At 46.4% G+C, this 21,788-nt stretch overlaps 1 protein-coding gene across 3 annotated transcripts in view; it reads left to right on the plus strand.

The window, feature by feature from the left end:
- The window catches only part of LOC138744313 (A-type potassium channel modulatory protein KCNIP2-like), a 370,423-nt gene extending 351,389 nt beyond the window's left edge, over positions 1-19,034 (plus strand). For all 3 annotated transcript variants that reach the window (XM_069900237.1, XM_069900240.1, XM_069900239.1), the window contains 7 exons: positions 683-807; positions 5,435-5,504; positions 6,532-6,602; positions 8,503-8,610; positions 11,397-11,501; positions 12,280-12,342; positions 14,224-19,034. In XM_069900237.1, the coding sequence (XP_069756338.1) occupies positions 683-807; positions 5,435-5,504; positions 6,532-6,602; positions 8,503-8,610; positions 11,397-11,501; positions 12,280-12,342; positions 14,224-14,271 (590 nt within the window). In that variant the 3' untranslated portion in view covers positions 14,272-19,034. The remainder of the gene's footprint in view (positions 1-682; positions 808-5,434; positions 5,505-6,531; positions 6,603-8,502; positions 8,611-11,396; positions 11,502-12,279; positions 12,343-14,223) is intronic.
- The last annotated feature ends 2,754 nt before the right edge of the window (positions 19,035-21,788 follow it).

Here is a 21,788-nt window from a genome sequence, read left to right on the forward strand (position 1 = left end):
AGTACACAGGTAAGACACAGTACAGAAGTGCAGAGATATGGAAAGAGATCAGTTGGGACAGAGCTAGAGCAACTTAACCTTTCTATTTTGGGATTAATTCAGGAGTCTGATAACCAGCTGGAAAGAAACTGTCCTTGAACTTGGTGGTGGGCGATCTCACACTCTTGAATCTCCTTCCTGATGGGATGAGGGGGTGGGTAGGAGGAGGAAGGTTGGTGAAGAGAGTGTGGTTGGGGTGAGGTGAGTTTTTTAATGTGTTGGCTGCCCTTCCAAGGCAGCGGGAGTTATACTGAGTTGATAGTTGGGGGGGGGGGGGGGGGGGGTTGAATCTTGTGCATGTGGATCTGAGCTGGCTTCACAGCCATTGAGATTGCCAAAGAAATAGGGGCAAACTGGTCTCAAGTGGACATTGCATGTCCAATAGCCGGTCAGCTCCTAGAGATGACATTGCTTTCTGAGAGATTGATCATCTTTCATTTTACACAATGTGTGTGAGTGGGAGAAGAGGTAGCTCTTTTAGGTCAAACGCAAAATACCCTATCCCATCACATCCATTCCTCCTTTTCCCATTCACTTTCCCCCACTCCATCCTGTTCACCTTCCCTCACTCTCCACCCATCAGCAGGCAGTTGAACTCCCCTTCCCTAATGCTATCCCCCTCCTTCACCTTTGTTCCCTGCAGACAGCATCGAGGATGAGTTTGAGCCTTCCACTGTGTGCCACCGGCCTGAGGGACTCGAGCAGCTTCAAGGGCAGACAAAGTTCACCAAGAAGGAGCTTCAGGTCCTCTACCGGGGGTTCAAAACCGTAAGTTGTCTCAGCGGCACAGGGAGGCAGTGACCTGCCCAGCTGCCCTCACTGAGGGGTAAGGTGGGGACAAACAGTAGTCTGCCAAGCCATCGGAAATGTAATCTTGTTCAGTTATCTATCGCTTGATTAGCTTAGAACTGCACCTCTCAATGTTCTACTGCATGAATGCATGGTCCACACAAGCACAGCGCACAGCCAGGATGAACAATCACTTTGCGTGTCGCCGATCGGAGTCATAAATGTCAGGTGAACTTTAAACACTGCAAACACTGGGGAACTGGTGCAGTGTACGGAAGTGCTGGAGAGACTCAGCAGGTCACACACTGTCCATAAAATTTACATTTATAAAATGTTATAAATTTAAATTTAGACATAGAACATGGCTGGGAAAAACCCATGCAGTCCCTGAGAGAACGTCCAAACACCTTACAGCCCAATCCCAATCACTTGTGCTGTAATGACATTGTGCTAACCCCGACACCAAACGAAACGTCCTGCCGGGAAGTAAAAGGCAGTCAACGTTTCGGGCCTGGGCCCTTCATCAGGAATCTGGAGAAAAAAGGCAGGAAGCTGAATTAAAAAGGTGGGAAGAACACAACTAACAGATCACAGGTGGATGCAGGTGGGCGTGTCAAAGAGGAAGGAGCTGAGAAGTGATGGAGGGGTCAGTAGTCTCTAAAAGGAGAAGGAAGGGAAAGGGGTGGGGAGTTAGAGGAAAAGCGACAGAGGGGTAGGGAAAGAGAGAGACTGGGAGGAGGGTATTAAGGGAAACTGGAGAACTTGATATCGATGTTGTCTGGTTGGAGAGTGCCATTTGAGTGTTTTTCTTCCAATTTGTGGGTGGCCTTGATATGGCAATGCACCTGGCCGTGGACAGACATATCAGTGTACAATGAAGTGCCAAACACTTCAATTCCATACACTGTTGCCACACTGACATGTCTGTCCATGGCCTCTTGCACTGCCAAATGCAGGCCATCGCAAATTGAATGAACAACGCTTTATATACTATTTGGGCAATCTCCAACCATTAACATCAACTTCCCCAATTTTTGTTAATCCCTCCCCTGTATCTACCTCCTTCCCTGCCCCTCTGTCTCCCTTCCTCCACCTCCCGACCCCCTTTGCTTTCTTCTCCTGAGAGCCACCCTTCTTAACCCTCGACCCGCTCCCCTATCACTTCTTTTTTTTTAAACTTTATTTAAAATTTTATGACATGAATAAAATAAAAATTACATTTAAAGAAATAATAAAAAAATAAGATAATAAAAATTAGAATACTACATCATTAAACTACACAAATTAACCCCCCCAATAATTATAACACAACATTAATCATCTCCCCTATCACTTCTCAGCTTCTTTCTCTCCTACCCTCCCACCTGCATCCACCTGTGACTTCTTACCCTCCTCCCCCTCCCCCCACCTTTTTATTCAGATACCTTCCTTTTTTTTCCATACTCCTGACGAAGGGCTCAGGCCCGAAACGTCGGCTGCCTTTTACTTCCTATGGATGCTGTATGACCTGCTGAGTTTCTCCAGAGCCTTTTTGTTGTGCTCTGTAAATATGTGGAGATGCTTCATCCCAGGAGCCAGCAGGATACAAAAACTGAACCCCGATAGGTCCCAGCAACCAAGGCCCAAGCACAGAATTCAAGTCAGCACTGAGCAGGGGTGGTCACACTCCTGGACTGCAGCAGATCTCAAATATCCACATCTCGGCAGACATCACTCAAAGAGGCGATCTGGTTGCTACCTCACTCCTGCTTGTGGGAGTTTGCAGTGACCAAACTTCACTATAAACAACTTCAACCTGGATTAAAATAAAAGCACAAGGCTGGAGAAACTCAGCAGGTCACTCTGCGTACTTTACAAAGCAAAGATAAAGATACATAGCCAACGTTTCGGGCTTGAGCCCTTCATCAAGGTATGGTGTCCGAACAAAATGGTAGGGGAGGGGAGGAGCACTGTCCCACAGGCTGGAGGTAATGGGTGGATAAGGGAGGGAGGGCTCACCAGCAAACAGGGGGAGGTGTGATGGCTCTGGGAATGGAGAGGGGAGTGGAGAGCTGGAGGAAAGAAGACAAAGGGATGGAAAAGAGAGAGAGGAAGAATGACGTTGGTTAGCAGAAACCAGAGAAGTTGTCGTTATGCCATCTGGCTGGAAAGGGCCCAGACTGAAAATTAGGTTTTGCTCCTCCAATTTACGGGTGGTCTTGGTTTGACAGTACATGAGGCCATGGACAGACATGTCAGTGCAGGTAGCTTCTTCGGTAGCTATCCTCTAGGGTAACTTATAACCCAATGGATTTTCCGAAGCTCTGGAAACCCATGCCCCTGGCGTTCTGTTCCCGCACATGGTCACTCTTCCATCTAGTTTACTGCCTTTATTCTATCCCTCCCATCCCCTCTTCCCATCTGCTTCCATCTTCCCCATCATTCCATTCCCATCTGATTCCATGAGCCTTCATTCCACCCCCACCCACGCCCCTCCCCCACCCACACCCCTCCTCCATCAACTGCTACATATTGGAGATCCTTCTTCTGCCCTCTCAGTGCTGATGCAGGACCTCGATCTGAAACAGACCATCCCTTTGCCTCCACAGATGTTACTTCACCCACTTTCAGCTTTTCATCTTTATTCTAGATTCCAGCATCTCCATTTCTCTCTTCATTTCACCATTCCTCCCTCTCACTATCCCTCCCTCTTTTTATCCCTCCTTCTCTCCATCCCTCACTCTCTCTTCCTTCTTGCTATCCCTTTCTCCATTCCTCTCCCTCTTTCATTCCTCCCTCTCTCCATCTCTCCTCTATCCCTCCCTCTTCATCCCTCCCTCTTTCCATCCCTCCCTCTCTTCATACCTCCCTCTCTCCATTCTTCCCTCTTGCTATCCCTCCCTCTCTCCATCTCTCCTTCTCTCTATCCCTCCATCCCTCCCTCTTCATCCCTCCTTCTTTCCATCCCTCCCTCTTTCCATCCCTCCCTTTTTCCATCCCTCCCTCTCTCTGTTCCTCCCTCTCTCTGTTCCTCCCTCTCTCCAACCCTCCCTCACTCTATCCCTCTCTCAGTATCCCTTCCTCCCTCCCCTTTTACCTTCTCTCCATGGTAACTATCCATATATTTGCTGGGGCTGTTTTAGAGTCTGTGTTAAGGGTGAGATTTATTCCCATGATCCACACCTGCAGTAAAGAGGGCAAATGCAACTAAGGATGAGGCAGGTCATGTATTAGAGCACCAAATGATGCAAAGCCTCCATGATATTTTTTAAAGGTGAATTTTCATAAAATTAGCAGCCTTAAGTGCAGCCATTCTCAATCTTTTTTTATTGCCTCCTTAAATTTATGGGCCCCTTTCCCTGTGAAACAGTCAAGTTTAAATTTAAATTTTCAAATTTAGACATACAACACGGTAACAAGCCATTTAGGCCCTTGAGTCTGTGCCGCCCAATTTACACCCCATTAACCTACATCCCCAAGTATTTTTTGAACACTGGGAAGAAACCAGAGGCCCTGGGGAAAACCCATGCAGACATGGGGAGAATGTACAAACTCCTTACAGCGCGGGATTCAAGCCCCGGTCCCGATCACTGGCTCTGTAAAGGCATTACGCTAACTGCTATGCCAACCCTTTCTTCCGTACTTCTGCTGACTGCATAAAAAGTTTTAAAATATTTTATAATTTCAGTCTGTGCCCCCATTAAATGTGCTGTTGCCCCCATCAGAATGGCTGGTTTAGTATGTCCCACCACTTGAGCACATTTTGTGGTTTGTTCCTCATTTAATTCTGAGTTGAAAATGCAGGATTTTAGGCCACACTCACATCTGTTGTTCACAAGGAAGGTGAACACACGTAAAACTCAATGGAGTCCAATTTTTATTTTGTTTTATTTTAGACATACAGCACGGTAATAGGCCCGTAAACCCACACTGCCCAAATACACCCATATGACCAATTTGACCTTATAACCCCATACATCTTTGGAACGTGGGAGGGAACTGAAGGCACCCAGAGGAAACTCACACAGACATGGGGAGACAGGGTCAGCGGCAGGTCAAGCCTTAGCGGGGGCATTAGGGTAACCGCAGGGTGCACAATCTGACACTCGAAAACTCGCTCAACGGTGGGAGGGGGGGTGGTGGTGCCTACATGCCTACCATGAACCTCCTCCGTGCAGTGGCAATGCTCCCGCCGTCTTTCCGACGTAGCAGAGAAACACACTGCATATATTGACGCTAGATGCAAGTGGCGCTTGACGGACGCTAGTGACACTAGTGCTGCGGGTTGAGGCAGGGAGTCACCATATCTTATTTAGGGAGCAATGCCCTCGAATGCTCCCCCCCTCCCCCGGTGCCAACCCTGCAGGGAGAACATACAAACTCCTTACAGACAGTGGGAGATTCGAACCCATGTCACTGGTGCTGTAATAGTGCTGTGCTGTCCGCAACACTAACCATGCCGCTCTCGTGTATAAATGCCTTCATGCCACTGAACCCATTTTTGGTGTCAATATACCTCTTCCCTAATTCATGACCATGTTTAAAGAGCAGATGTTCCCACATCAGAATGGTGAATGTCGATCACACGCAATGCAAGCGTCATCCCATATTTCCTCCATGTTCACAGGAGTGCCCGAGTGGTGTGGTCAATGAAGAGACTTTTAAACAAATCTACTCCCAGTTCTTCCCTCAAGGAGGTGAGTGTGAATGCCATTCTACCACTTCTGCATCAGTTGGCCAAAGGGCTTTTTCACGTAATCTAAAAATTGTGGATTCAAATCCCACCGGGGAAATGTTAAAAAAGTGACTAAAAAACTGCTGGATTGAAAACAATCCCGACATTCATTTTCAGAAAGGAAACTGCTGACATACTTCACCTGGGACCTAACCACAACACGCTGCAAATACTCAGCAGGTCAGGCAGTATCTGTGGTGTGAGGGACAGAGTTAATGTTCTACACTGGTGATGTCATCAGAATTCATCCAGTAATACCTGTTTCCTGCCACATATGACTCATCATGGCTGACTCATAACTCACCTCAAGTGTGACCTTGTTGAAACACTTTGTGTTAGTTAGAGGACCTGCAGATGGAAAGCACTGGCTGTTTATCAGCCTTTTGCCTGAATGATCTTACTGAAATTGGACATCGTCTGAAGCATATAAACCAGTACTGTCCCTGCTTCACTCTGTACCTAACCCGTGCTGTCCCTGCTCTGGGATTGTGTGATGGGACAGTGTCGAGGGATCTTCATTCTGTATCTGACCCATGCTGTCCCTGCTCTGGGATTGTGTGATGGGACAGTGTCGAGGGAGCTTCATTCTGTATCTGACCCATGCTGTCCCTGCTCTGGGATTGTGTGATGGACAGTGTAGAGGGAGCTTCATTCTGTATCTAACCTGTACTGTCCCTGCTCTGGGATTGTGTGATGGGACAGTGTCGAGGGAGCTTCATTCTGTATCTGACCCATGCTGTCCCTGCTCTGGGATTGTGTGATGGACAGTGTCGAGAGAGCTTCACTCTGTATCTAATTTGTGGTGTCCCTGCTCTGGGATTGTGTGATGGGACAGTGTAGAGACAGCTATATCCACTATTTAACCTTTGCAGTCCCTCTACTGGGAGAGTGAGATGATATGGTAAAGAGAGAGAGTTTCTTCCATTATATATATATATATACCTTTTTTTGCTACTGCCTGACTATAATTAATGTGTTTTCCACTGTAGATTCCAGCATGTACGCACACTTCCTATTTAATGCTTTCGACACAGACCATAATGGCTCCGTAAGTTTTGAGGTAAGAGAATTCTCCTGGGAGTCAGGATGTCATGGAATATGAGGTGGTCAAATCCTGCTCAAGAAGTTGGGGGGAATTATAGCTGGGATTTCTCACCCTCCACTACTCATTCGTAGCTTGGTAGTGGAGAGGGTGGAGAGCACCAAGTTCCTCAGAGTGCCTATCCTGTGCACACAACATCTTCTCACTTGTCAGGAAGGCACAACAGCAACTACACTTCCTGAGAAGACTGAAGCGGGCAAGGCTCCTGGCCAGTGTTACAGCAACTTTCTACAGGAGCTCTATCGAGAGCACCCTATCTGGCTGCATTACAGTGTGGTTCGGTTGCTGTAGAGCATTGGATCAGAGGTCAATCCACAGGACTATAAGAATGATAGAGAGGATCATTGGGGTCTCCTTCCCACCCCCCCCCCCCCACCAACATCGACATGATTTATTAGGATTGTTGTTTAAAGAGGCCCCATAAAATCATTGAGGACCCTTACCACCTCACACGCAGTATCTTCCAGCTACACCATCGGGAAAGAGATACAGGAGGATCAGAGCCAGAACCACCAGGCTGAGGAATAGCTTCTTCCCATGGGCAGTGAGAACGCTGAACGACTGCTCAAACAACTCTCCGTGACTCTACCATTTATGAGGAATATTTATTATAAATATCTGTATTGATGTTCTGTACTTGCCTGTATGTGTGTTAAGTTTGTATGCGTGTTTGCACTGTTTTGCACCATGGACCAGAAATCGCTGCTTCGTTGTGTGGCACAGGTACAATTGGATGATAAATTGGAACTATGTAGTGTGCAACAGCTGTATTGCATAATATTTATCAAGGCTTCTGCCGATCCTTTAGGCTGAAGTTCATTGTCACATTCTACCCAGTACAGTGAGAAGGGTTCTTCACTTGAGCAGTTCAGCTAACTAAAGCAGCACAATTAATGTAGTGATTAGCACAACGCTATTACAGTGCCAGCAACTGGGATTCAAATTTGCCCGTAACCTGTGTGGGTTTCCTCTGGGTGCTCCAGTTCCTTCACACCCTTCAAAATGTACAGGGGTTGTAGGTTAATTGGGTGTAATTGGGCAACACAGGCTCATGGGCCGGAAGGATCCATTACCGAGCTGTTTGTCCAAATTGAACATTTAAATTTTAACTCAACTCCAACATGCATAAATATACAAACTGGAAGAGCAAGAGCAAGGTGTGTGTGCAGTGTTACAGGGAAAAGATCAGTTAGTACCTGGTGCAAGGGAATCATGTTGCAATATACAAACGTACAGACCATGCAGAATCCATAGGAAGTAAATGGTGACCAACATTTTGGGCCTGGGCCCTTCATCAATTTTAGGGCAAAACTGGTGGATACTCAAATAAAAAGGTGGGAGGAGGGAGGATGGGGCTGGGGGAGGAGCACAGTCTAAGAGGTTAGTAGATGCAGATGGGAGGGAAGAAGAGAAAGAAGCTGAGAAGTGATTGGAGGGGAAGGGGGAAGATGGCTAAGAAGGAAGGGAAGGAGTGGGAGGCTGGAGGAAGAGAGGCAAAGAAATAGGAAAGAGAGACTAGGGGAGGGGGGGTTTAATCGAAATAGGTAAAATCAATGTTAATGCCACCTGGTTGGAGAGTGTTTGGTTAGAGGGAAACATGTTGTGGGGGTTCATTTAGGAGGCTGATGGCTGAGGGGGAGAAACTATCTTTGAACCTGTTGGTGCATGATTTCACTCTCTTGATCCTTTTGCCCGATGGGAGGGTGTGTGTTCAGGATGGGCGGGTCCTTCAGAGTGGGAGGGGACCAGCAGAAAGCAGCGGGACAGAAGGGACATGAGGACACCATTTAGGGCTGTGACGTCAGACATTCTTTCTGTTGCCTGAGTAGTTCCAACTCTTCTCTCCCTCTGCCCCCAGAATTTTGTGACGGGCTTATCGGTCATCCTTCGCGGTTCTGTGGATGACAAACTGAACTGGGCATTCAATCTGTACGACTTAAATAAGGACGGCTGCATCACCAGAGAGGTAAATGTGAAGGACTTCAAGGCAATCATTGATGATGAACCTTTTCTGTGAGAGACGGAGAGGGAAGAAGGGGGGGAATGAGGGAGGGGGAGAGAGAGAGAGAGAAAATGAGTATGAGGGAGGGAGTGAAAGAGAGTGAGTGAGAGAGGGAAGGAGTGAGAGGGAGGAAGTGAAAGGGAGGAAGTGAAAGGGAAGAAGAGAGGGCAGGGTGAGAAAAGGAAAGAAAGATAGTGAGAGGGAGAGGGAGGAGGGGATCAGAAAGAAAGAAAGAGGGGGAAAGAAAGAAGGGAGAGTGGGAAAGGGAGTGGAAGAGAAGGGAGAGAAAAATGATGAGAAAGGGGGTGAGAGTGAGGGAGAGGAAGAGAGAGTGAGAAAGAGTGAGAGAGAGAGTGAGGGAGAGAGTTTAACAGCATGGAAGCAGGCCCTTCGGCCCAATGCTCCATGCTGACCATTTATACGAGCTACCTTTTTTGCTTGTGTTTGGTCCATATCCCTCCGAACCTTTCCTCTCCACATATTTGTCTAAATGTCTTTTAAACATTGTAATTGTTCCCCTTCTCTACCGCTTCCTCTGGCAGCTCGTTCTCTATACCCACCAGCCTCTGTGTGAAAAAGGTTCCCCTCAGGTTCCCTTTAAATCTGTCTCCTCTCACCTTAAATCTTTCCTCTCTGATTTTAAATTTCTCTACATTGGGTGGGGGGGGGGGGCAAAAAAACTCTTGCCTTATGTTCCCGATGACTTTATAAACCTCTGTAAAGTTCTCCCATTCAGTTCCCAGGGAATGTCCCAGCCCATCCAGCCACATAGGTATGTGTGAATCTTTTCTGCGCCTTATCCAGCTTATTGACATCTTTCCCATCACTGGGTGACCAGAAGGCCACTTAATATTCCAAATGTGATCTCACCAAAGTCTAGAGCACCTTTACCTGGATAACCCAACTCCTTTACTCAGTGCCCTGACCAATGAAGACAAGTGATGCATATGCCTGTCCACCTGTGTTAGTGTGCGTGCGAATCTGTGATAACAAGTAAGAGAATGTGAGAGGGAGAGTGGGAACGAGGGGTGTGAAGGAGAGAGGGAGGGTGAAAGAGAGAGAATGGGAGAGAGAATGGGAGAGAGATAGAGTGTGTGAGTAATAGGGTAAGAGAGAGTAAATGAGAGTGTAAATCTACAGCAAATATAAGAAGAAATAGAGAATGGAAAGAAAGTAAAGGAGGTGGGAGAAAGAAGGCAGAGAACAACAGGAGAAAGAAATAATCAAGTTAAAGACTGCTGTGATTGCAGTTTCCACAAGAATGCTGGAGAAACAGCAAGGCATGCAGCATTCTTTGTGAAGCAAAGATAAAGATACATCACCAACATTTCGGGCTTAAGCCCTTCATCAAGGTATGAGCAAAAAGCAGACAGGCACCTGGATAAAATAGTGGGGGGTGCTACAGTGGGAGGAGCACAAGATCACAAGAGAAAGGAAGAGAATCCGGCCATTTGGCCCATCGAGTCTGCTCCGTGAAACCTCACTGAGCTAAACTGTTCTCGCATCTAGTTCCAAGTTCCACCCTTGTCCCCATATCCCATGATACCCTTATCTAATTAGATACCTATCAATTTCCTCCTTCAACTCCCCCAATTATCCTGCTTCCACAGCTGGATGTGGCAGTGAATTCCACAAATCCACGACCCTCTGACTAAAGAAATTTCTCCTCATCTCTGTTGTAAATTAGTACTTTTTAATCCTGGAATCACTCAACAGGAGAAACATCTTATTGATATCTACTCCATCCAATCCATTCATTATTTGAAATGTTTCTATGAGATCCCCTCTCATTCTTCTATATTCTAATGAATAGAGTCAAAGAGCCGCTAAGGGTTCCGCATACGTTGGCCTTCTCATTCCAGAGCCACAGGAAAGAGGACATAGGTAGATAAGGATGGGAGGGCACAAGAGGAAAAAGCTGAGCAGTGGTAGGAGAAAGAAATAATGTCAAGGCATTTCAAGCCATTTGTCTGGACTCTGGTCCACATTGGGCTGCAATCTGGTAAAATCCTCCTTGTAAAATGATAGCGCTTATTTTTGCATCCCTCCATTCTCGCCCCTGCCCACCTCACCTCCAACTTTGGAACCCTCTGACATTGCCGCATTCACCCATTCTGGTATTTCCAGCAGCCTTGTTGTCTCTGCACACAACTGCAAGAGTTCTGCATTCCCGTCCTAATCTTCCCCTCCCTCAAGCTGAACACTGATGGGAGTTTGTACTGCCCTCCCGATATCTCGAAATGCTGTTCATGTATCCGAGGGTTATGTTACTCTGTGTGTGGAAAGGGAAGGGTTCAGTGCAACAAGGCTGGACTTCCACTGGAAAGATCTTTGTAAGGGGATAACACACTCTCAATCACAAAACACAGTATAATCAGTCACATCAAATTTAACACTACTGATACTAGCAACTGTGTACAGACTTATAACAACCAAAGATTACAATACGCTGTATCCCATAGGTGATCTTAGGGATTACTTAAGGTGGCATGTGAGTGCAAAAAAACAGGTTGAGAACCACTGGACTGTAAGGGTACCAGGTAAATGAAGGTTATTGTTGAGCACACATATTCTTTCAGTAGCAAAAATTTGCCCAAAAGATATCCTAGGAACAGTAATTCTCAAAGAATTTCCATCAGATTCTCCAACCTGCCATGAGAATGTCAAATGAGGTTGAGGAGCTGTCGATAAGGTGATATGAGAAGACTCAGGATTTACACTGTGGTCTTTTGCATTGATTTTTTTTCTAGGAAATGTTGGACATTATGAAATCGATTTACGATATGATGGGGAAATATACCTACCCGACAGTGAGGGAGGACTCTCCTCAGGAGCACGTGGAAACATTTTTCCAGGTAAACAGTAACAGGCAAATGATAATCCCAATGCAATGGGTCTACGTAGAGGGAACTTCTCCCTTTATCTAATCCATGTTGTCCTTGCCCTGGGAGTGTGTGACGAGACAGTGTAGAGGGAGCTTCACCCTTTATCTAACCCGTGCTGCCCCTGCCCTGGGAGTGTGTGATGGGACAGTGTAGCGGGAGCTTCACTCTGTATCTAACCCATACTGTCCCTGCCCTGGGAGTGTGTGACAGGACAGTGTAGAGAGAGCTTCACTCTGTATCTAACCCGTGCTGTCCCTGCCCTGGGAGTGTGTGACGGGACAGTGTAGAGGGATTTTCACTCTGTATCTAACCCATGCTGTCCCTGACCTGGGAGTGTGTGATGGGACAGGGTAGAGGGAGTTTCACTCTGTATCTAACCCATATGTCCCTGCCCTGGGAGTGTGTGATAGGATAGAGGGAGTTTCACTCTGTATCTAACCCGTGCTGTCCCTGCCCTGGGAGTGTGTGACAGGACAGTGTAGAGGGAGTTTCACTCTGTATCTAACCTGTGCTGTCCCTGCCCTGGGAGTGTGTGACAGGACAGTGTAGAGGGAGCTTCACTCTGTATCTCAGCTATACTGGCCTGGGAGTGGTTCTGCACATTAATTCAGCTTCACGATCAAGGGTTTATAAATCAATAAATTTCATGCCTGCCTTGGCTTAGATCTCGTGCATTATTTTAAAACCTGCCCAGTGAGTATTCTTCTCATACAGACAGATTTTGCTTTGTACCCCTTTTGTGCCACAGAAAATGGACAAGAATCGAGATGGAGTGGTGACGATTGAAGAGTTCATCGAAACCTGTCAAAAGGTGAGATTCAATTGCCCAACTGAAACATCGCTAACCAGGAGAGGCAGCCAGGTCATATTGTCACACAGCACAGAGCTGGTCCTTTGGCTGAACATGTCCATGCTGACCATGTTGGCATTCTGGTCTCACCCCATTTACCTGTGGTTGACCCGTACCCTTCTAAATCCTTCCTACGTTTTAGCTGTTATAATGACACCTGCTTGAAATACTTCTTCCTACAGCTCATGCCAGATATGGACCACTCTCTGACCAAAAATATTGCCCTGAAGGTATCTCTTAAATCTCTCCTTATCATAAACCTATGCCCTTTACTTCTCAAATCATCTACCATGGGAAATAGACTGCAAGCAAGCTCTTTATCATTTTTTTATTTTATAAACCTCTTTAGATGACCTGTCAGACTCCAGGGAATAAAGACCCAACCTATCCAACCACTCCCTATAACTCAATCCCTCCTGTCCCACAATATCCTGGTGAATCTCCTCTACATCTCTTTCAATTTATTGATATCTATCCTACAGTTGGGTGACCAGAACAGCACACAGTACTCCTAGTGATACATAGAACCAAGAACATTACAGAACAGATCAGACACTTCGACCCACAATGTCATGCTGACCTATATACACCTGTTCAACAAACTAAACCTTCCTTACAGTATCTCACATCCATTACCCTTTATTATTCCTGCATCCATGAACCTGTCTCAGAGTTTTTTAAACTATCCCCATGATACCAGCCTCCACCACCATCCATGGCAATGCATTCCAGGCACCCGCCACTCTCCGTGTAAAAATATTACCCCTGACATCTCCCCTAAACGTTCCTCCCTTCACCTTGTACAGATGTCATCTGGTGTTTGCTGCTTTCTCTCCAGGAAGAAGGTGCTGGTTGTCCACCCTATCCATGCCTCTCAAACGTCACCATCCCCTCTCCAGCCATCCCTGCCCCATTCCTCCCAGTTCGGTTGTTTATACAGTACTTAATCCTGGGTGAATTACAGGTGTTCCTGTGGGATATCATTCATACACCAGGGTACCAGAGGGATAACATTAGTCCAAGGTGCTAATCCTATTGCTTTAATGAGACATCTGTATCCCAGGTTGTGATATTAGTATTAAATTCTGGTGACTGCCTCACTGGATGAGATACCTATATTCCATTGGAACACCTGTCTCCCAGGTGAGATACAGCCTGTCCGATCTCCAGGTCACTAGGGACTCCACTCCTTTGACTCTTATAGAGTCCCCAAGAAATCTCAGTCTGTACATTCTACTGGTGTGTGTGTCTGTGTGTGTGTGTGTGTGTGTGTGTGTGTGTGTGTGTGTGTGTGTGTGTGTGTGTGTGTGTGTGTGTGTGTGTGTGTGTGTGTGTGAGAGTTTTATGGGATTTCTGTGATTCTATAAATATATATGTGCAATTTTGAGAGTAAGAGCATATTTCTGTGTAAGAATGTGCTTTAGTATGAGTATTAATGTGTGCGAGTGAGTGTGTGTATTAGTGAATGGGTGTGTTAGTGAATGTGTATTAGTGAACATGTGTGTTTGTGTCAATGAACGCCTTTGTGCATATGCATTAGTGAATGTGAATTTGATTTGTGAATGTGTGTATGTGTCGTGAACATGTACATTGATGGAAATGCATGAGCCTGCAAGTGATTGTGTTAGTGAGTGTGTGTGTGTTAGTGAATGTGTTTGTTCACGAGCGAACATGTTTATTGAATTGTGTGTCAGCAAGAGCATTAGCAAATGGAGGTGAGTGTCAGTGCACAAAGGAGGTCAAGTATATTAAATTGGTTGGATTGTGTTGAACGTGTATGTGTGCATACGGGAGTGAGTCCGTGTTTTGATCCCTAATTCTTTGCCTCGTCATTTCTGTCAGGATGAAAATATCATGAAGTCAATGCAACTTTTTGAGAATGTCATCTAGAGGTCAGAGATGGAGCTGAGGTCAGTGACGGGCTGACCTCTGACTCCTTGCCTTCTGTCCTGCATGGGCCTGCATTGGCCCTCCAACTTGTCCAATGGGGAGCTTCAACTTCTGGCATCAGCCCTGCATTTGGAGGTGGGGGAGGTGAACAGTTGGACATTCCATTGACCAAGGAGATGGAGAGAGGGTGGAGGAGGAAGTAGCCTTCTCTGATAGACATTTTGTATTTTCCACGGACCTCGCAAGCTCGGGAAAGCAAAGAATCGTCGTGGAGGAGCCTCACTGCATTGCGACTGTGAGGTGTACGTGTCACGATGCAGATCTTCACAGCATGTTACTGTCACAGTATAAGCATCTTTATACAAAAATGCCATGTTGCATGAGGACCAAAAGAATACCATCTCTTCCATCAGTCGCCTGCCTGCTGTAAGTAGTCGAACCCACAGAACGAACTCTCGCCTGTGCCAAAATGTCTTCCTTCCCCAATTAGCTGCCTCCTGAGGTTAAATTCTAACCTCACTGGTCAAAAGTAAAACCTCTTGGGGCAATACAGAGGGAGCTTCACCCTGTATCTAACCCGTGCTGTCCCTGCCCTGGGAGTGTGTGATGGGACAGTGTAAAGGGAGCTTCACTCTGTATCTAACCCGTGCTGTCCCTGCCCTGGGAGTGTGTAATGGGACAGTGAAGAGGAAGCTTCACTCTGTATCTAACCTGTTTTTATGTCTCTTTATATATTTACAATATGTGCACCATTTCCATCAGAATATTTACAATTTAAAACAACCATCTTGTCCAGGATGCTTTCGGCTCCTGTCTTGCCCAGCAGTGCTGCATTGTCTATAGAGAGCCAGTGGACACTATGCGCTCTCTCTCTCCAGGGACACCCAAGCAAGGATGTATCCTCAGAAGAGGCCCAGGAACACACAGATAAGGAGGTCCTCCTGACTGACTCCCCTTCCCTATCCTCCTGTCATTCCGCCTTTCTCATGCCCTTGGATTATGTGATGGGGCAGTGCAGAAGGACAGAAACTCTGTATCAATCTTATGCTCTGCAACCTTTGCTGTAAAATATTGACTATAATACAATGTCCACGCAGCTCCTTGATTTGCTCCTCTCAGTGGAATTGACACAAACTTTACGGGGATCCTGCATTTTAACCCCAACATTCCTGAAGTGCTTCCCATGGACAGATCCTGTGCGATGCCACAAGTAAACCCTCACAAATGTGGGCAGCAATGTCAGCTGACTTATGACATCATAAATGAAGAAGTCATTGGGAAGTTCACACTGGTGTTCAACTTGCATTTTGCAAATAGGTTTAAAATTTTAAATTTAGACATACAGCACAGTAACAGGCCATTTTGGCCCATGAGTCCATGCTGCCCAATTTACACCCAATTAACCTACACTTTGAATAGATGGAGGAAACTGGAGCCCCCGGGGAAACCCCACACAGACATGGGGAGAACGTACCAACTCCTTATAGACAGCTCAGGATTCAAACCCCGATCCCATTCTGGCGCTGAAAAGATGTGGCGTTAACCGCTATGCCAACCATGTCGCAATTCAGTAACGTGCTTCTATAATAGGAGCAAGGTTTCCACCAGAGTAAAGGCTTCTCACAATGATGTTAAGAATTAATATTCGACACCGAGTCACGACTCAGTGAAGAAGCTGATTAAACACAGTCCTTGACATGGGTATTAGAGGTGGAAAGAGAATTGGAGAGATTCATGCAGAGAATTCCATTGTGTAGGCTCTCAGTGGCAGAATATATGCCTTCAGATGATGAAATAATTCAACACAGGGTCCTCCGGGGGCCTGGAACTGAAAGGACAGAAACATCTGGGGTTGAAAGGGGTCACCAGGTCACAGGGTGTACCTGTATCTGGAAATGAAGATGGGAATGCCTCAGTCAGAATGAGGATTCCTCACACAGAATTAGAATTCCTTGTTCAGAATGAGAATTTACTGAGGATGGGAATAGTTAACTCAGAATGAGAATTCTTCACTGAGAATGAGAATTTCTTACTAAAAGTGAGAATTTTTGCGTGGCACGGTTAGCTTAATGACAACGCTCTTACAGCACCAGCGACTGAGTTTCGAATCGGCGCTGTCTGTAAGGAGTTTGTATCTTCTTCCCATATCTGCGTGGGTTTCCTCTGGGTGCTCCAGTTTCCTCCCAATCTTCAAAACATCAGGGGGTCGTAGGTTAATTTGTGCATTTGGGTGGCATGGGCTCAAGGGCCGGAAGGATGTGCTGTATGTCTAAATTTAAAATTCACTGAGATTGAGGATTCCTTGCTCAGAACAAGACAAAAGGAGTAATCAGATATCAACCTTTGAGAAGTTGCTTCACTGTCTGACCGACTGGGTTGGATTTCTGGATCAGAGGTTCAGCGCACATAAAACCACTTGTCTTGGAAATCCCAAAGCATTCACCCGGGTGGGAGCTGTGGAGGTTTGGAGCTGCCTGTCTGAAAGGGCACTGGAGATGGGATTTCGGAAAGGGAATTGGGTGTATGAACCCTTCAAAGGAAGGCAGCATAATCTCATGTGCACTTTGGTAACCTAACCAGCAATGGACAACGATGGTTTCAATAGATTTTACAGCCGATGGCTTCTCTGGTTTTACGCCTCTCTTTCTTGAGCATGACCAGGTGACCTTATAATGGACAGGAAGTTGAAGTATGAACCACTTCTCCCCCTCCTCCTTCCCAGGGGGCTCCCCAAACCCATGGAGTGATGAACAACTGATAATTACAGGAAGTTACAAGTAAAGTCAGGTTCCTACATTGAATGCAAAGGGAGAATTAAGCTGTGGAATAAATTCTTACCATCGGTTGATGTGTCTCGGACTTACTTTCTGATTATCTTCAGCCGTGTCTCAAGCTTCATGTCTTATTTTTGAGTTTCAAGTGTTAGCTGCATTGCGACACACAGATCAATAGTTTGAGGGTACAGAACTACTGAGGTATTGATTTGGCTTGTTTACTAATATTAACCAATTGACTAGGTTGTCGGACTCTCCATTCACTGCACACCTCTGGAGAAGCAGCCCAGGATTTATTTGGGGCCTACCATAAGACAGGGTTGAGGGATCTTCACTCTATATCTAACCTGTGCTGTCCCTGCCCTGGGAGTTGGTGATGGGACAATGTAGAGGGAGCTTCACTCTATCTAACCTGTGCTGCCCCTGCCCTGGGAGTGGATGAGGTGTTGGATGTTCACTCCTCATGACTGATTTGGGCTTCACAGAAAGGGTCTTTTGAACAGATTTTTGAACTCAACAAATTACATTGCAGTAGTGGAGAAATTCAAGATGGCAATAGCATGTCTGGATTGTCAACTATCTCCAGCCTTTAGCCATTAAGCTGCAGTTCCATGGAGTGATTGATGACTGGGTTGTCCTCATTTGCAGAGAAGAGTTAATTGAGATACTAAAGGGATTTGAGAGAATGGTGAAGCTGTTTCCAATGGCAGATACATTCCGAAGCTCATCTCTGGTTTTGACTAGTAGTAAAGTAAAACACAAAAGACTGTAGACATCTTGGTTGAAGTAAAAACATAAAATGCTGAAGAAACTCAGCAGGTCAAACAGTGTCCTTTAGGTAGCAAAGGTAACAATACATCACTGGGCTCTTCATCAAGGTATGGAAAAATATCATAAGGCATCCGAATAAATGGGTAAGGGGGGGGAGATGTGGTCACAAGGGCAGGAGGTGATAGGTGGAGAATGGAGGGAGAGGACAGCAGTGATCAAAGGGAGAAGGGATGGTTGGGTGAATAGAGATGGAAGGGAATGGAGAGCTGATGCAGGAAGGGAAGGGAGGAGGAAAGGGGGAGAAGGTTAGCGGAAAAGTAGTTTGTAATACCATCTGGCTGGAGAGTGCCCAGATGGAAAATCAGGTGTTGTTCCTCCAATTTACTGGCGGGATGGTACAGAAGGCCATGGACAGACATGTGTTTTGACCAGACTAGTTTGGTTTTCGATGGTTTTCAGTGTGACACATAATATTCAGTCAAAACCAAAGTGAAATCTCAGCTTCTCTGAGGAGGGAATCCAATGCTAAACCATGTACCCCTGCCCCATCTGCAATACGGGTGCCTGAGGCACCGCGTCTGGTATAGACAGTGTGGCTAGTGCTTGAAATAGCCCAGGGTAACCTGGCTTTATTTGTGGCATTAAAGTGGAATGCAATTCTAGAAGCAATGAAAAGATCATTGTATTTTTGGGTGAGTGTGGCCCCTTTCAGACTATGGACCTTTCGCACTGCATGGTTGATTTGATTTATTCATGCTTCTGCTCTTAAACTCCCAGGAAACTTCCTCAGAGCCAGGCTGCCCCCGGATGAGCTGTGGACAAATGACAGCTCTGGCCAGCTTCATCACCCCGGCCCCAAACTGAGACTGTCACACCCTGACGTGAATGTCTGCACAGACAAATTTGCGCTGCGTCTCCCCTTACTGCCCCCCCTTCTTCATTTTTCCAACTCCCCAACCCCCCATCCCACCTCACGAGATTGGCCACGGTTCCCGCCGCTGCTGAAGCCTCCAGTAGCTGCATCTCCTGTTCTCCCACCCCTTGCCAGCAAGGGCATTGATGAGCTGTGTTAGACAGCAGATGACAGCATGTTTCGTTCCAATCTTCTGCCAAGGTCTCCCTGTATAACTTTAGTTTGTTTCTTCCTTATTGCTGCACCAATGATGCTCAGCCATCCAGATCTGTATATTTTCTAAGAAAAATAAATTAAAAATCACAATTGCTATGGAAATCAAGTTCCCTGTTTATTTTGCATCTGTCTCTCACCACAATATTTCCCAAATGATTTATCCTGATATCGCACTTCTTGTTAGATTCCTATGTAAACATTTGGCAATGGAATGTAACTGTACAAGGTTGTCACGCATCCACCCCCCCCACATCTGGAGGCCACTCACGTTGTGACTCCCAAACACCTCTACACCTCTTTCAAGAAACAACAGCCACCCACAGCTGCAAGGAGTTCCAAGGCACTACACAGGGGCGTTCAGAAAAGCAAGAGGTGTTCCAGTGGCATTAACATCTTGCTCAACTGGAGGCACCCAGAATAGATGTGGCAGCTCACAAATGGTGAGGTGGATCAACATTTGTAAAGGGAGATTGAACCTCTCTCTAGTGGTGTGTTGCCAAGATGACAACCTCCCTCTCAACGTCAGTAAGATGAAGGAGATGATCAGTGACTTGAGGAGAGGGGGCAGGATCCATACCCCCGTCCACATTAATGGCATGGAAGTTAAAAGAGAAGATAGTTTCAAGTTTTTAGCATTGATCACCTCCAGCGACGTGACCTGGGACAAGCATGCTGACGCAATGGTCAAGAAGACACGCCAACATCTTTATTTAGAAGACTAAGGAAGTTTTGCATGTCTGCCTTGTCCTTTAAAAAATTCTCCAGGGGCACTAACGAGAGCAGACGAGCCAGATGCATCTCAGCGGGGGATGGGAGCGGCTCTGCTCGAGATCCGAGGAAGTCGCAGAAGGTGGCAAATGAAGCTCAGAACATCATGCAAATCTCCCTCTCCTCCACGGACTCCATCGACGTCTCCCACTGCCTGGGAAAGGTGGCCCTCCCTTCCATTTCTCTGTAGCAATCATTCCACACTGTGATGTATCTGGCCAGGATGCTCTCGATAGAGCTCATGAGAAGGTTGACATGATAGTGGCCAGTTGCCTTCCCCACTTCAGTCTTCTCAGGAAGTGCAGTCCCTGTTGCACCTTCTTACAAGTGAGGAGATGTCGAGTGTCCACTATAGGTCACTAGTTAAGTGGACTCTAAGGAATTTGGTGCTCTCCACTCTCTCAGCTGCATAGTTGTTGATGTGTAATGGAACATGAGGCTCAGTATGTGTATGCTGGGGATAATCCATTATAGACAAGGAATTGCTAGAGGAACCCAGCAGGTAGAAATAATCAGTCAACGTTTTGGGATGGGATTCTTTATCAAGTGTCCACACACAAAATGTTGACTGACATTTCTGATCTGCTGAGTTCCCCCAGCAACTCTCTTGTCTGCTCAAGATTCCAGCTTTTGTGTGTCTCAGATTATCACGAGGACCTCACCATTAGAAAAGTCCATCTTCAGCCACAGGATGTCAAGGCAAGACTGAGCTCTGGATAAAACATAGTCCATGGGGCCTGGCTGTGGGACTGAAGCCAGCTGCAACTGTTCCAGTGCAGTTACAACACCAGGATCTGCCAGTGGATATTTGTCCAAGTATGTCCTGTACACAAGACGTTGGAGAATTACCACCCAATCATCAAAGTGTGGGTAGAATTCACTCACCAATGACCAAATGGTCAAGGTCAGGAGGACAATGGGCGCCCTCCATATGTCCAGCTCCAACCCTGTCAAGAGAGTTGACACATCCTGAGTACCAGAGAAAACAATGAGGAGCTGGAGAGACTGAGAGGGTCAGGCAGTGTCTGTGGAGAGTTCACATTTTGGGCCAAAGCCCTTCATCAAGACTTTTAAGTCAATGCTTCCAGATGGACCTTCTATCTGAAGCAGTCCACTTGTTTAACATCCCACCTATAGAACTAAGCACCCCTCCCTCCATGGCTGACACACTGTGGTTTCAGGGTATCCTGTCTATCCTCAACTAGTAACCAAGGTGCCTTCAATAGATCCACCATGTAGACAAGGGAAGCAGGATTGTGGCCACACCATCCTCTGGTCATGCCTCATCGCAACTTGGGCAGACCTCCAACTGGAGGTCCATCTCCTCGCCCAACATCACTCTGCAACTGGCCGCAGTGCTCAAAGTGTTAATCCTTCCTGTCGTGGAGCTGAGGTTGTGCCATTGTCCGACCCCTGACCCATGTGCTTGTGAAACACTGGTTACAACATCGTTCCCGATGGACGTACGCCAGGAACAGGCCTAAAAGCGTGTTCTCTCAACATGGGATAAACACATCAATAATTGTGTCTGCCCCCCACCCCCACCGCCTCGGGGCTCCCAGCCCAGTTATGTTAAATCCATTATTGGGATGTAAATTCCCCACAAACCACACAAGTTTCACTGCGTAACTCACACCTGGCTATTGGTTATTCCTCAAATAACTACACTCCCCCTCAAAAAAGAAACTGGATTAAATTTCAGCCTGTTATTCTGTGTATAATCCCCTTGAGCCCTACATCTACACCTCACTCTCAGGTGTCAGTAATTAGATACATCTCCCCTGCATGTCGTTTAATGTAAATAAAGAACATAGAACATTACAATACAGGCCCTTCAGCCCACAATATTGTGCCAGCCCACATAAACCTCTTCCACAACAATCCAACTCTTCTCCACCTTCAACCCATAACATCCATATGCCTGTCTTAAGAGCTTTTTAAATGTCCCTATTTGTACCAGCCTCCACCACCACCCTCCCAGCGATGCATTCCAGGCCCCTACCTCTCTCTGAGTAATAAAATTTACCTCTGATGAACTATATTTCCACTCCGTTAAAGATGCATGGGGAGGGAGG

Source organism: Narcine bancroftii, chromosome 10, assembly GCF_036971445.1.
Source record: "Narcine bancroftii isolate sNarBan1 chromosome 10, sNarBan1.hap1, whole genome shotgun sequence".
In the NCBI taxonomy this organism is placed as follows: domain Eukaryota; kingdom Metazoa; phylum Chordata; class Chondrichthyes; order Torpediniformes; family Narcinidae; genus Narcine; species Narcine bancroftii.